This window comes from Amborella trichopoda, chromosome 6, assembly GCF_054954075.1.
Source record: "Amborella trichopoda isolate Santa Cruz 75 chromosome 6, AtrichopodaSantaCruz75HAP2 v2.0, whole genome shotgun sequence".
In the NCBI taxonomy this organism is placed as follows: Eukaryota; Viridiplantae; Streptophyta; class Magnoliopsida; order Amborellales; family Amborellaceae; genus Amborella; species Amborella trichopoda.
The window spans coordinates 35,161,133-35,177,500 of NC_142341.1; the positions used below are offsets into that span (position 1 = coordinate 35,161,133).

General features: G+C 39.0%; 1 protein-coding gene across 14 annotated transcripts in view; it reads left to right on the forward strand.

Annotated features, from left to right (window-relative positions):
* LOC18435047 (RNA helicase family protein) overlaps positions 1 to 9,231 on the forward strand; it is a 100,468-nt gene extending 91,237 nt beyond the window's left edge. For 12 of the 14 annotated variants that reach the window (XR_016057892.1, XR_016057890.1, XR_016057891.1 and 9 more), the window contains 2 exons: positions 8,130 to 8,305; positions 8,857 to 9,231. Coding sequence is in view for 9 of the 14 variants with exons in the window: in XM_006845104.4 (XP_006845167.1) it covers positions 8,130 to 8,305; positions 8,857 to 9,025 (345 nt within the window). In the remaining 5 variants the exon portion in view is untranslated. The remainder of the gene's footprint in view (positions 1 to 8,129; positions 8,306 to 8,856) is intronic. The other 2 variants (XR_016057893.1, XM_020667740.2) reach the window with 1 other exon arrangement.
* Positions 9,232 to 16,368: the final 7,137 nt, after the last annotated feature.

Genomic DNA, 16,368 nt, shown 5'->3' on the forward strand with positions numbered 1-16,368 from the left:
GATGGATGCCTCATAGAAAATAAGCACATCATCAGCATAAAACAGATGAGAGACCCCATAGTTGCACCCTGAAGGAAAAGCCCTAGGAACCGTGCCTTGAAATATAGCACGGAAAAGCCCTGAGAACCGTGCCTTGTAACATAGCACAATCAAGCTGCCTACTAAAGAAATCCATAACCAATAAGAATAAGTATGAAGATAGAGGATCCCCTTGCCTCAAACCTCTCTTCCCTTTAAATAACCCTTTGGAGATCCATTCCTCATAATAGAAAAGGAAGTAGTAGAAATACACAAGCGAACCCATGAGACAAATAGATCAGGAAAACCCAAAGCATGCATTCTACCCACAATAAAATCTTAGGAAACCCCTTCATAGGCCTGCTCCAATCGATTTGCAGACACATTTTAGGCTGAACTGAGTTTTTATGGCAAAAAGACACGAGTTCATTTTCCATGAGGATGTTATCAGTAATAAGTCTACCTTTCAAGAATGTCACCGGCCTAGAATCAATGATATCAATAAGAACCACTTGTAAATGATTAGAAATTATTTTTCTAATAATTTTGTATAGGACATTACACAACCCAATAGGTTAGAAATCTTTCATCACACTGGGAGCATTAACTTTAGGAAAATGGAGTTGACTTGCTTGAGAAACTTACCTTTAGTAAATAAATCCTTAAGGGCCAAACAAAGATCCTTTTTAATGACTTCTCGTTCGAACTTATAGAATTCGGGGCACTGTCATTTTTCATATCCTAGATGCATGCTTTTATTTCCTCCATGTTTACTGCATCCACCAATTTGTCCTTTTGCGAAGAACTAAGAAGAGATGGCGGCAAGAATTGATCAACCACATGTATATTGGTATTACTCTCCTGGGCTAGTAAATCTTCGAAATAACTAATCATATGGTTTTCACTGTCCTCTTCAGTAAAAATAGAATTCCCATTTTGATCTTTCAAGGAGATAATTTTGTCCTTCCTCCTCCTAGCCACAGTAGATAAATGGAAATACTTGGTATTGGAGTCCCCATCTTTTAACCATCTCTGATGTAATGTTTGCCACTAGAGACTTTCTGCAAGACCCAATAGAATCTGTAATTTTTGTGTACACTCTTTTTCCTCAGATAGAAGTTTCTCATTGGAAGGATCCATGTGTAAGCTATCATGCAAAGATGACGTACTGATGTCGAACAGATGCAATCGATTCTGCCACATAACCGAACACTTTCTTGTTCCATCAGTGAAGGTCACGCCTTAACCTCTTTAATTTAGCAACAAAATGATACATGGGTGTCCCCCCCATTTTGCCTTGCCTTGAACTAGAGATGATATTCAAAAAATCAAGATGTTGCTCCCACATAGAGAAATATTTAAAAGGTTTTGGACCAACCGGACACTAATCAGAAATAGAAATCAGTAAAGGACAGTGATCTGAACTACCTTTAGGGAGTAGCTAGACTCTCTACTCAGGAAAAGACAGAACCCAGTCGATAGTTGCCAATGCACAATCCAAACTCCTTCTGATGCATCTTCTACTCAACTGCTATTGGACCAAGAAAACCAACCCCTGACTACTCCAAGGTCAACAAGAGCACAATCCGACATCTCTTGAGCAAAGTCACCTGAATCTGGAGGTAAAGATCTACTAACCCCCATTCTTTTTAAGGAATCCAATAGGGTATTGATATCCCCTAATACCAGCCAGGTTGCTCCGATAGCCCTCATGTGATCCCAAAGCTGGGCCCTTTGAGACACAGAATTTATGCATAGACTGCTGAAATAACTGAAATTTTCCTATAACATATCCGAGTGGCCTCCACTGTTATTATCTGGTCATTAATATCAATCACTCTAATTGAATAAATTAAAGGATTCCAAAATATTAGAATTCTGGATCTACCATCAATTTCATTTCCAATAAATTTATTATAGAAACCCAGCTTTTTAGACCACCTATGATTCAACTCCACAGGAAGTTTGGTTTCCAGTAAGAAAAGAAGACCAAGATTATGTTGACCTTTTAAAGCCCCAACATCCGAAATTCTACCCCGGCTCTGAGGGCCCCTGACATTCCAAGCAACAACAGACATTAAAGATTTTTAAGGATTCAGGTGCTTTGTAAGGTAGTCTTACTTCTGTAGCCACCTCGATACGTTGTACCTTGTGAGAAATTCCCTTCCGCTGATAATGAGGCTTTTTTTTGTGCTCTAGTTCGAGCTAGAAGAAGTCCCTCATTAGGCATCTGGTCTAATCTATGAACTACTAATCTTCTCGTCCTCTCGCTCAGGATGCGATTTAGCCTTTGACGCTTCTGTGGGCAGAGCGTTATTCGTGGAGACTATTATCATAGGCTGAAGCAAAGATGCATCAGCATCTTTGATAGGATAATCATCCGTAACTCCAATATCATCCGAAGGCGTGCCCCCCCTTGTTCAACAAATAATGGTGTGCCACTATTATGTTTTACAAAGATAAGGTGTGATCCCTAGGGTGCACGTGGTCCAACATGTAGGGCTAGATCCTTGGTCCCACACGTGTTTTTTGAAATTTTCAGAAATACCCTTTTTATGAAAATTTACTGCTGAAAATAGTATTTTAAAATTATGAAAAATATTAAAAAATCAAAGGAACATTTATAATACCAAAATAAGATATGCTAAGAATGGACTTGTATCAATGGGTCAAAATAAGCGACAATAAGGCCATTCCACTCGCCCCAAAAATCATGATCCACAATTGTTCTCTTATCTAATCCAACAAAGTCCATGACCCACAGTCTCTTTGTAGGGGCTCATGATTGGCTTGTCAAAGTTGGATAATAAAACAATGAGACCATGATCCTAGAATGTGGTTTCAGTTTCCCCTTTAAGAGTAAGTCTAGCACTTGTCACTACCATGTAAAAGGGGCTCTCTCAATGCACATGTACACGTGTCCCTCTAAAAGGCTACTTCCTATGCAGGTGTTATGTATGCATGTCGTGCGGAAGTTTGTTGAGGATTTAGCCCATACTCTCACAGGCTTACAATCGCACATAGGAGACCACACAGTTCTCTTGGACTACAAACATGATCCCTAGCCATCGCTCCGACCTCAACAAGGGATGACCCACTCTAAACCTTTCTTGGTTATGCGACATACCCAGGATTAAGAATTTTGGACATGACTAGGGCCATAAACTGCCGAACCCTTGTTTAGTCAACACACACATTCCACTGAAATCCATATTCTACTATGCATCATTTTTACAAGCTCTCTAGGCTTTTAAAGGCCACAAAACCCAACACGTCGTCCTAGAATGTGGGTTATAGTTCCCCACTCCCCTAAGAGCAAGCAAAGCACATATCACTATAGTGTAAGGGAGAATCTCTCTATGCACATGTACACGTATTTCTCTATAGGGTTGCTTTCCGATAGTGCAATTGTCATATGTACATGCGGAAGTTTATTAAGCATTAGTTCTTGCCATCACAAGCCTACATCTACACAGGAGTCCACATAGCTATCCTATCCTACCAATTATCCTTGGGCATCTCTCCGACTTCAACAAGGGATGACTCTCTATAAACCCTTTTCGATAGTGCCACATGCCTAGGGATAAGGGCTTTGGATATGACCAGGACCATTGACCGCCTAGCCCTTAGTCAATACACTCTCCTGTTGAAGTGTATAATCCTTAATGAATGATGTTTACAAGCTCTCATGGCCTTGAAAGGCCACAAACCCGAACAATTCGCCCTAAAAAAAACCCTCTAGGTGCCAACAAGCCCACTATCCTATCCAAAATTAAATTCCTTTCCTGGGTTGCAAGGGGTTAGGCAACCTCAAAAAAAATTAAAAAATATAAAGAGTCTAAAACTAGACCCTAGAATACTTTGTCAACATCCCAACCATTTTTTAAACCAAGCTAGAGTCCCTAACCTCTAACAAATTAGGTCAATCTGGGGTTGGAGACCTTGTGCTTAAGAGCCTCTACCTTCCATTGGCTCCTAGAAGAATCTAGGTCGTTTGCGGTTCCACCTCCCTAGGCAAAATCCTTCGTCATTGATCAATTTTTGGTATCCCATGTCCTCTTCCAAACCTCTGACGAATTTCAGTCGAGGTTCACAGTCAGCTATGGTCCAAATAGATCAGAGCTCAGAGAAAGCTGTTGTGTAGAGCTTGACCACTCCAAATGTCTCAGCCCTACCCATGCATTGGTGGCGACTTCAACGACACTGGATGGTCCTTTGAGAAACAGAAGAGGTCTCATCACAATCGATTTCATTTGGTTCTCTGATTCGTTTTAAGACATTTCCTTACTTATATTCCTCTCTTTAGTGCTTCTGACACTTGACCAAGCAGCTTTGTCAACCCCACTCACAAAAGTAGCGATTTATTGATGAATCAGATGGATCTTTGATCTCTTAAAAAGGCAAAATTGAATGGCGTGGACAGATCTTGGCTTGGATGGAACAGATTTAGGGTTAAACTCAAAAGATCTGGTTTGAGGATTGGTAGATTTAGGATTTTGATGTCAAAGAATATTAGATCTGGGCTAGTAAGGGTCATCTGATCATGTTTGACTTTATACAGTCAGATCTACTCGACCTAGGTTGAACAAAAGTAAAAAACTATGTGGTCAAAAGTTATGTCGTCCGGGATATCTTGTGAACAAAAATTTATGAGAATCTTGGAGTATTCATGGAAATGGTGATGGAAAATTGTCTAAAAAACTGCCCATGAACAGCTGCCTGAATCTGCCCCTCAAGACTGCCTGAAAAAATTGGGGTATTTATAGGTCAAATGTGACTATAAAGGTTGAAGCTGCATTGTTGGCCACATGTTTGGCTTGTGAAGCCACATGTGGGAACATGGTGGCTTCATGTGGCCATATTTAGGCGTGATGCGATCCATCTTGTCCCCCGCTGCCAGTCCTATACGAGAGGTCTCATTGCCCGTGGTGCTTAGGGTCTAGGTTGTAACTTTCCAATGGTAGCTCTGATTGATGAAAAATCAGGTCCAATGGAAAGTATCTCCAATTCCCTGCTACATGGAATGGGTCTGGGAAAGAAAAAGGCGTTGATTTCCTAGGTGAAAATTCTAGAAAATTGGGAGGTATTTGTGGAGAGTACTTTACTGCTATGATGGTTGTGCAGTTCCTGGGTAAGCGTCTAGGTTGTGGAAGAGGTCCCCCTGGAATCCCGGAGAAGATTCCTTTGAGTCAAATAAGAAAACAACAGAATTTTAGGTTCCTACAGCGGGCCATTCATATCCCACCTTCAGCATGCAAACAAAACCCTTGTCTTCTATCGCACCAAACATTACCAAGTCGATAATCTTTGCTTCTCCATTTTGTGTTTCTCTGCACTCATTTAAGATTCAACATAGCAAAAACCAAGCTCATGAAAATAGCCTGCCTCTTCCCACTGTCCAGACCTATGCTAGTTGTTTGCGTTGTGGCTCAAACGTACTAACCAGTAAATTCCAATTCTACCCAGGCAAACCTAAAAGAACATGTTAGTTGATTGAAAGTGCTGATTGCTATCCTTCGGTGCCCATAAGGTTACCCTATCCAACATCTGTTTTCCTATGTTGGTTTTTGGAATGCCATGCCCAACCCTCATTGGAAAAAAGCTTGAAAGGGATATGGGGTACATCTAACAGGGTGGGGCTCACATTGGTCAGGAATATCATCTTATTATATGAGAACGTCTGCATGCCCAAGATCCATTGGTGACATGGCATCAAGAAGTTGGGAGACTGCAACACAACCCTCTTAGGTAAATGGTGCGGGCCATATGGCAACAACCCCGGCAGGTGATAAAACATTATTGCTAATGCGGTGGCTGCAAAACTTGTTGCCAACACTATGGCTTCAGGAGCTTGGATGGATACCACGTATTGTTTACAAAATTGGGTGGTTAAAATCGGAACCGCCGTATTAGATCTGAAACGATCACTGGCCAGTTCCGATTTTGGCCGGTTTTGGTGATCCGGCTGGATATTTGAAAAAAAAAAATTTGATGTAAAATCCCAAAAAATAAGGGATTTGTCTGTAATGTATTTTTTAATGTTTTTCATCATTTTGAAAAAAATTGGAAACTGTTTTGGCCAATAATAAACCATCTTTTTTGAAAAATTTCAAAAATACCCCTGGGCACAAATCGATTTTTTAAAATCCATTTTGTCCACTAATTTTCAATTTCATTTAGATGTTCTTTATTTAATTATGATTTAAATACACTTTTCATATTTTTTGGGATTTGTTTTGTATTTTTTTATTTTTTTAACCATTTTTTTGACAAGCTGGGACTTGCTTGGTTAGGCCGATTGAACCGGCTGGTTTACCAGTTACTCATTATTGGCTCTTGGCCGGTTCGAATTTTCGTACACTAGTACCATGTCCACCTTCCTAGACTTTCAAGTAGAATCAGAGTCATAGTTAAAAGTGGGATGTCGGGAACTGAATGAGATTTCAGAAGAATACATGGATAGGAACACATCCCCTCAAGCATTCTTTCCCTATTCTGTTTCTCTTCGTCTTAGACTAGGATACCACATCGCAGACTACTACGAATTGCTGGGTGACCAAAAAGTCTGGTTGCCCACGGCCCAAGATACAAAAACATTTTGAGTGGGATACAAAGTCTTACACCTCTTCATAACCGCTCCGGCAGATGCAAAATGATATGGGCGGCATCCCCCACCCCACAAGTAGCTTTTTGGTGTCCTCATTTTACGACGCTCTCAATCACTGCCCCAAACAAACTATAGCCTCCAAAGCCTGGTTCACCTCCTCTCCACCTAAGGTGTAGACCTTAATTGGTTGGTGTTTTATCCAACAAAGCACTAACCATGGACGATATTCAGAGATGAGGTATCCATATACAAAACTGATGCCCCAAATGCAGTGATGAGAAGAGACCATTGATCACCTGTTTATCCATTGTAAATCAACATCTCATATCTGATCCTTCTTCCTTTTCTATGTGATTGTCCCTGGTGCACACCTTCATCAACCAACCAGTTATCACCTATCCCAAGTGCTTTCCTAATGCTATGTGGCCTCTTTTTGGGGAATCCGGTTTGGAATAAAGAGATGTATCTTTGAGAGCAAAGAAAGAGTGAAAGACACATTGGCTCTCGTAGGGGACTTATCAAAGCTTCAACTACCTTTTGGGGGCAAAACCGCAAAGTATTCACCTCCTACTCTTTGACAGACCTCGTCCAACATTGGAAGGAACTCATTTAGTTAACCCCTTACATAATTTCACAATCCTCACATTGGATTCCACCAGTGATAAGAACTAACAAACTCAATTTTGATAGTAGTTCTCTTGGTGGCCTGGGAGTGGCAGGCATTGGAGGCATTTTACAGAAATCACTTGGAGGAAACTATATTATGTTCGGGGACTATTGGAGTAGAGGTTGCACCATTCATAAGAAGCCCAAGCTTAACTATTTGGCCTCAAAAGTGTTGGCAAGATATTGGGCAGCAACAATTCTTATCTGAGGGGACTCGAAAATGTCATAAACTGGTCCTACGACTCATCGCTTCTCCCTTGTAGATTGGAGCATACTTTCAATAAGGTAGCTCACATTTGACTTTCCTTGGGAGTTACCTTTAGGAACTCTTGGAGAGAGGAAGGCATGCGTGGATTCATTTGCAAAGGAACCACATGATCAGGCCTTTGCATTTTGAGACCGTTCTCCTAAGGACGTATTTTTGCTAACATAAGATTTTTGTACAAATCCAACACTTACTTCACTGCTACACCTTCTCTGTTTTATACATAGCCAGATGTTTAGTCTTTTAACTGTGGATCGTGCAAGTGCAATACGAATAGTTTCAGAAATTCTAGGACATTTCACATTAGTTACTAATTTTGGAAAGGTCAGGAAATTATGAAATACAACCACATATAGAAGTCCTTTCTATGTTGCAAACTCTGCCGAATGCCATTACTTATACTTGGTTCTTTAAATAAGGTGATTCGATGTCCAATTGATTGATGGATTTCTCTATTTTGCTGTGATGCACATAGAATTTCTATTTCGATTCTATTTATTCTTTTTTTTTTTTTTTTTGGGACAGCTAGCTTTCAATTGTTCCTAAACTGATTTACAATTTTTTTTATTTTAGGTCCATCCATCATGTGTTCTGAAATCAGGGGATAGTGGATTGTTACCGGATTATGTGGTTTATAATGAACTTTTGGCAACTCCTCGTCTGGTACTTAGGAATGTATGTGCAGTTGAAATGCCATGGGTAACTCCCATCTTTGGCAAGTTAGGAAACTTGGATGTCAAGAAGCTCAGGTAACAAAACTGGTTTTCTCATCTTAGGGTTCTTTTAAAAAATGATGACAGCAGATGTGACATTTATACCCATTATTTCAAATGAAACACGTTGCTTCTTTTGAATGTCTACACTGCGTTGTATATTAATTCTCACCTCGCTCGCAGGCATGCCTGGTGTACATTCATCTTCCAATTCTTCTCGAAAATGATCCTGGTACCCCTTTTTGTAGACATGACATTCATATACCCGTTTCTCAAGTGAAGCCAGACATCTGCTTCTTTTGAATGTGTCTACCCTAAGTAGTGTATTCCATTCTCCCTTGTACATACCTGTTATGCATTCAATTTAAGAAATCAACATGCAGGGAACCTGAACTGGCATATGCATATGTTTTACGCTTCTTTATTTGGGATGAGCATTTGCCCTAATACCATGATTCTCACCCACGAATCAGACAATGGCCTTTTCACAGTATCAGAGTTCATTTCTTGTCAATCTTTGGTATCATTTCCTTCCAAATGTTTATTATTCTTTTTGAATAATTTCATTTTTTTTCCCAATTTTGCAGTGGGGGACGCAATGTTTCTGAGCAACAGAGTCCTCAGGGCACAGACCCATTGAAGGTGCAAGCCTCAACCAAAAATGACAATGGCATTGCATCAAAGGTTTCTGATGACCACGAAAAGAAAATCCAGGCTGCTAAAGAGAGATTTCTTGCTCGGAAGGGAAAGAAATAGTGGCCGTCTGCTGTCTACAATTTATGCATTAAAAGTGGATCAAATGCTTGTAAATAACAGGGCTCTAGTGGCCCCATATCCCATGTACTTACTGATAACAAGTCGAAGTTTTTCTAAATGCTGCAGCAAAAAGAAAGGGAAAAAAAGAGAGAATTTGTGAACCGCACCTAAAATATTGGCTATTAAACATTTCATAGTTTATCAAATCACACCTAGTTATCAATTATTATAACTCATAAAAAATAAAAAAGCAAATTTCTAGATGCTGCCAAACAAATAGGGAAAATAGACAGTAGAAAACATGGCATTTCTTGGAAGTGCAGACATACACTTGCACATAGGTAGATGCCCGCTTGTACTTCTTATCAAGTGTGGATGTGCATGTGTTTTTTCCTAAACTGTGGTCCTATTCATTTCTAAGCCATCTGAAGATTGAGAATGTATCCAGCGTTTATTTTTAAAGCTGAAACTCGGGGCGTCTACACTCTGAAATAGGGCGCACCAGTAAATGCATTTAAAAATTATATGGTTTAAAATAACCAAATTACCATGAAAGTTTAGGGGTATTTGGCTTTTCTAAATTATTAGAAACAACTTTTTATAATATTTTTATCAGGTATGTTATATTATAAAGATAAGGATGCTCCAAATTTCACATGAATCTGATATATACAAAGAATAAAGAATCAAATATTGAGACAAACATTCGACCAAGATATGTATAGTTTAGTGTACGGTTATTGTTTGAAAAATGTAGTGTTCAGATATATAGGAAATATATACAATGGGACTATTTACTTTTTTGATAGAAAGAGGTCACAATTATCATGACCGTTGGATTTGAAATTTGGTGGTTGAGGATACGTCATTGTTTGGGAAGATTCAAAAAATTTTCTTGAATGTTGTTCCACTTTCATTTATTGGATTTTTCATCTAATGAGTAAAAGTGATTTGTGATTTCATTGTACAAAACATAAGTAGTCTCATAGGATACAATCGCAGCACGGTATGAGAATCAAACAGGAGGGCAAAAAGAGCATGATCAGTCCAAGAATAAATAAGGGCATAAAAAGAGTAAGTGGAGGTTAAGAATCAAGAAATTGAAGCTGAAGAAGAGGGGATGCCAAGAACCAAACAATCGCAGTAGGGGACAAGAATCAAGAGAGAGAAAGTGGGGATAAGGAGATGAGAGAGGGAGAGAGGAGTCAAGAAGCGGAACGTCGACGAGGAGGAGGAGGATCAGTGGGTCGAATTTTCATGAGGATTGTTTCGAGTTTTTCCCTGTCTTTCCCTTTCAAGAAGAGCAAGATCAGGCCAAGAATCAAGAAATTCATGAAACATGGGCTCAGAAAGAGCAAGATCAGGCCAAGAATCAAGAAATTGATGAAATAAGCGCACATAAAGAGCAAGAGGAGGCCAAGAATCAAGAGAGAGAAAGTGGGGCTCAGAAGATGAGAGAGGGAGAGACGAGTCAAGGAGGGGCGATGATTCCTGAGTTAGAGAGGATTTTCGAGCACTCAGAAGCTCAGTGTCAGTGTTTGGTCAGATTGGTGGATATGGTTCAGGAAGGAAGGAGAGATGTTGAGCTCTCTGATTTGCTCAAGAACTTGCAATTGGAGTCGAACTGCTTAACCAGCGAGCTGGAGGTCCTCACGCATCAATTGGAGGAAGCAACATGGGCAGGGCGAAATGACCAACCAGACGTGGAAGGTGCCAACCCTGAGCCTCAAGAGCCCTAGTTTGATACCCCATTTTGATCCTAACTGTTTCTACTCTGTGCAAGACAGTTTGACTGTGACTCTTTGTTTGGTATGAATAAGGAGATCTTTTGATTCTGAAATTCATATCCTTCAATTCATAGAGACCACCCTCCTGTGTCAGTAGTACGAAATATGGCCATTCTTTTCTATAACCCATTTGCCTTGTATGAAGAAGCAACAACCCTCTCCCCGTCTGTCTTCTGTGTATGTAGTATGGAATTGCAGCAGCACCATGGCAGCAGCAGCAGCACCACAAACCATTTTGAATAGAATTCCTCCTTGCATTGCATGAAGTAGTTTGATTATTTTGATTTTCCTCCTTGTGTTGTGTAGAAGCAAGAAAGCAATGTAATGAAAGACTCTTCAGTTTGCTACTTTACTTGATTTCTCTCCCTCCTCTGCTCTGTTCTTCTCTGCATGTAGTATGATCATGAATAGGAGCAATTTTGCACACAACTTGTTAATTTATTTTTTATATTTTTCACTTTCATAGGGTAGTCCAACATAAAAAAAACAAAAAAAAATGGAACAACCTCATTTGTAGGGTAGTTCGATGTTCGAAACCCAACACTTCTATTCCACTACTGTGTATAGTGTGTGGTATGATGTATAAAACTTCTGGCCACTCTATACTTAGCATAATTTGCTCTTTCTTAGGTCAAATATTTCAAAGATCATATTGCTATTTGCTTGGAGGAAATTTTTGCTTTTTCACTGATATGATGTTCAAAACATCGGACTGTCCTTTGTTATGAGTAAGTCTCAGAAGAGTGAGCAGTCCGATGTTTAACACATTAAACATTAGATCACACTCAAATAGTCTCTTAATATCCATGTGGTTCTATTTTTTTAAACCCAAGGGGATAAATTAGTGCTTCAATACCGCAATTCAACCCGCACTCTCCTGCCATTTTTCTCCCATCTTTTGCTCGTTTTCTTTCACACGTCGTATCTTTCCAAGCACGGGCTCTCTCTCTCTCTCTTTTCATCAACTGCTCTCTCTCTCTCTTTCCATCAACTGCTCTGTCTCTCCACCAACTGCTCTCCCTCTCTCTCTCTCATCTTCCTCTCTTTGAGCTCCCTAGAAATGCAGACTCCTTGATGGTGAAAACTTTCTCTACAATTTCTTTGGGAAAATCCCAGCAGCATACTTTCTTGAAATCTAGTTTGAAAGTGAAAAGTGGTAGCATGAAAGCTAAGAATCCTATTTGATAAATGGTGACGCTGAAATCTAGTTTGAAAGTGAAAAGTGGTAGCATGAAAGCTAAGAATCTTATTTGAGAAATTGTGACGTTGACATTTTACCTGTTCAGTGTTGGGAAAGTTGGAAACTGATTGTCTTAAACCCAGAGACTCAAATTTTTATTTTTCTAGTCATAACATTCAAATAGTTGATTAGAGGAAGTTATTTTGAAACAATCAATACTAAACCATTTATCTCGAAGACAGTTTGATAAATTTCTCAAAGTTAAAGACATGAATAAAAAAATAATGACCATGCATATCTTAAAAGCCTAAGAACTAATCTCTGATGACATACAAAATGATGATACCATAAAAAATGCCTAAAGAACTCATCTTAACAGCTAGCATTTATCTTTGATGCCTAAAATACTTATAAATTAACCCTAAATCATAAGGATAATAAACATATAAAATATCAAAGCAAAAGCTTTCAAGATTTCCCAGAAGTGAGAACCCTAATTGAGAACCCTATAAACAAACTTGTAAAAACTCTGGCATAAACAAAAAGAGTGAGCTTCAAATATTTCAATTGGCAACTGGAGTGGGAGCTCACATAAAACAGAGCTTGTATGTCAGCATGTTTCAATTGCCTCAAAATAATAAATGTTGACACAAAAGCATTCAATCATCGAGCCCCAATAAAAAAATATATAGCTCGGGGTACTAGCTCCACCCATAAATTGAGTGGCATAAATGAAAAACTTACATCTAAAATAAGCATAAAATGAATATTCACAGAATCAGAAGATCAAAAAATATAATAAATTGCAGCAAAGAATTTGTTATAAGAAAATGCTGAGTTTAACCCACTAGTTCATATGAACATATGAGCCTAAAAACCCAGATTAAATCTGAACCGATCTGATGGTCACGACCTTATTTCGTACTTTAATTTTAATATTTTTGAAAAATACACGTCTAAAATTTCAAATTATTTGAATTCATAGAAAAAAAATTAAAATTAAAATACGAAATGAAGTCGTGACCGTCAAATCGGCCCAGATTCATTCTAAGCCATTGAGCTCATATGAACACATATTTTCATTATGAGGTAGTGGGCTTGGGCTATATATATATATATATATATATATATATATATATATATATAGAAAAACCTAAAAAAACGCTTATAGACGAAATGCTATATTGTTTCGCCACTGCCACAGACTTGTTATGTTCGTGACGATTTATTAAACGGACCTGCAACTAACGGCATAAGACCAATGAAAGAACAAAATATGTTAAAGTATCGAGGTGGTCCAATATTTTAACACTAGATCGCATCATAGACAGAAACATCAATGGAATGGAATGGAAATATTGGGTACTCTATTGTTTCGAATATCTGATAGCTCTACAAATGGGATACGTTGATTTTTTTTTTTATATCGTACTGCCCTATAAAAATCAAAAAATAAAAAATAAAACTACCAAAAAATTCAATTTTCCGGGAACAAAGTTGGAAACAAAATATAAAAATTCCGGGGGTAAGACCTCACTGGAGAAAACCTCAACTTTTGGAAACATCAACTTTTGGACCCAGAAAAAATTTACGTAAATTGACCCTGCCCTCATGTAATGGCCATAGAGAGAGAGAGAGAGAGAGAGAGAGAGTATAGCAGACTTAAAGGCCTTGCATCGCAGTGTTTGCATTGGAATGGTGTTATCTTCGTAAAAAAAGAAGAAGTATTCAATTCAGTTGCTGCTTCTGCTGATAAAATTGTGTTGCACATAAAAATTGCTCCGATTCATAATCATACTACATGCAGAGAAGAACAGAGTAGAGGAGGGAGAAAAATCAAGTAATGTAGCAAACTGAAGAGTCTTTCATTACATTGCTTTCTTGCTTCTACACAACACAAGGAGGAAAATCAAAATCATAAGAATCAAACTACTTCATGCAATGCAAGGAGGAATTCTATTCAAAATGGTTTACACTAAAAATGGTGCTGCTAACAAATGGTTTACACTATTCATAATCATACTACATGCAGAGAAGAACAGAGCAGAGGAGGGAGAGAGAAATCAAGCAAAGTAGCTAACTGAAGAGTCTTTCATTACATTGCTTTCTTGCTTCTACACAACACGAGGAAAATCAAAATCATAAGAATAAAACTACTTCATGCAATGCAAGGAGGAATTCAATTCAACATGGTTTACACTAAAAAATGGTGCTGCTAACAAATGGTTTACACTATTCATAATCATACTACATGCAGAGAAGAACAGAGCAGAGGAGGGAGAGAGAAATCAAGCAAAGTAGCAAACTGAAGAGTCTTTCATTACATTGCTTTCTTGCTTCTACACAACACAAGGAGGAAAATCAAAATCATAAGAATAAAACTACTTCATGCAATGCAAGGAGGAATTCAATTCAACATGGTTTACACTAAAAAATGGTGCTGCTAACAAATGGTTTACACTATTCATAATCATACTACATGCAGAGAAGAACAGAGCAGAGGAGGAAGAGAGAATTCAAGTAAAGTAGCAAACTGAAGAGTCTTTCATTACATTGCTTTCTTCCTTCTACACAACACAAACAGGAAAATCAAAATCATAATAATCAAACTACTTCATGCAATGCAAGGAGGAATTCTATTCAAAATGGTTTACACTAAAAAATGGTTTACACTATTCATAATCACACTACATGCAGAGAAGAACAGAGCAGAGGAGGGAGAGAGAAATCAAGCAAAGTAGCAAACTGAAGAGTCTTTCATTACAATGCTTTCTTCCTTCTACACAACACAAGCAGGAAAATCAAAATCATAATAATCAAACTATTTCATGCAATACAAGGAGGAATTCTATTCAAAATGGTTTACACTAAAAAATGGTGCTGCTGCAATTCCATACCACATAGACAGAAGACAGAGAGAGAGGATTATAGAAAAGAATGGCCATATTTCGTACTACTGACACAGGAGGGTGGTCTCTATGAATTGAAGGATATGGATTTCAGAATCAAAAGATCTCCTTATTCATACCAAACAAAGAGTCACAGTCGAACTGTCTTGCACAGAGTAGAAAAAGCTAGGATCAAAATGGGGTATCAAACTAGGGCTCTTGAGGCTCAGGGTTGGCACCTTCCACGTCTGGTTGGTCATTTTGCCCTGCCCATGTTGCTTCCTCCAATTGACGCGTGAGGACCTCCAGCTCGCTGGTTAAACAGTTCGACTCCAATTGCACGTTCCTGAGCAAATCCGAGAGCTCAACATCTCTCCTTCCTTCCTGGACCATATCCACCAAACACCGACGCTGAACTTCTATGTGCTCGAAAATCCTCTCTAACTCAGGAATCATCGCCCCGCCTTCTTGACTCGTCTCTTCCTCTCTCATCTCCTGATCCCCACTTTCTCTCTCTCTTGATTTTCGTCCCCTGCTACGATTGCTTGGTTCTTGGCCTCCTCTATCTCTTCTTCAGGTTCAATTTCTTGATTCTTGGCCTCCTCTTGCTGTTTATGTGCGCTTATTTCATCAATTTCTTGATTCTTGGCCTGATCTTGCTCTTTCTGCGCCCATGTTTCATGAATTTCTTGAATCGTGGCCTGATCTTGCTCTTCTTGAAAGGGAAAGACAGGGAAAAACTCGAAACAATCCTCATGAAAATTCGACCCACTGATCCTCCTCCTCTTCTGCAACGCATCAGCTCCGTCCTCCTCCTCGTCGACGTTCCGCTTCTTGACTCCTCTCTCCCTGTCTCATCTCCTGATCCCCACTTTCTATATCTTGATTCTCGTCCCCTGCTTCGATTGCTTGGTTCTTGTCATCCTCTCTCTCTTCTTCTGCTTCAATTTCTTGATTCTTGGCCTCCTCTTGCTCCTTCTGTGCCCTTATCTATCAATTCTTGGCCTGATCATGCTCTTTCCGCGCCCCTGTTTCATGAATTTCTTGACTCTTGGCCTGATCTTGCTCAACTGCAACGCATCAGCTCCGTCCTTCTCCTCGTCGACCTTCCCCTTAGGGACGCCCCCGGCCTCTGCCATTGCCCTGAACCTCACCTCCACGCTCGGCAAAACTCTCGAAAAACGCATCACCAAATACTTTGACTACTTGCAGTGCACAAAGAAGGAATGCTTCAAAGTTGCGGGATATTTGGATTTTATAAATTATTAGAAATAATTTTTTATAATATTTTTATCAAGTGTGTTTTTTTTTTGTAACTTATTTTTATCAGGTATCCGTATTATAAAGATAAGGATGCTCCGAATTTCACATTAATTTGATCTATACAAAGAATAAAATATTGAGAAAAACATTCGGCCAAGATTTTGATAGTTTAGTGTACCATGGGACTATTTATGTTTTTTATAGGAGGAGTCATAATTATTATGA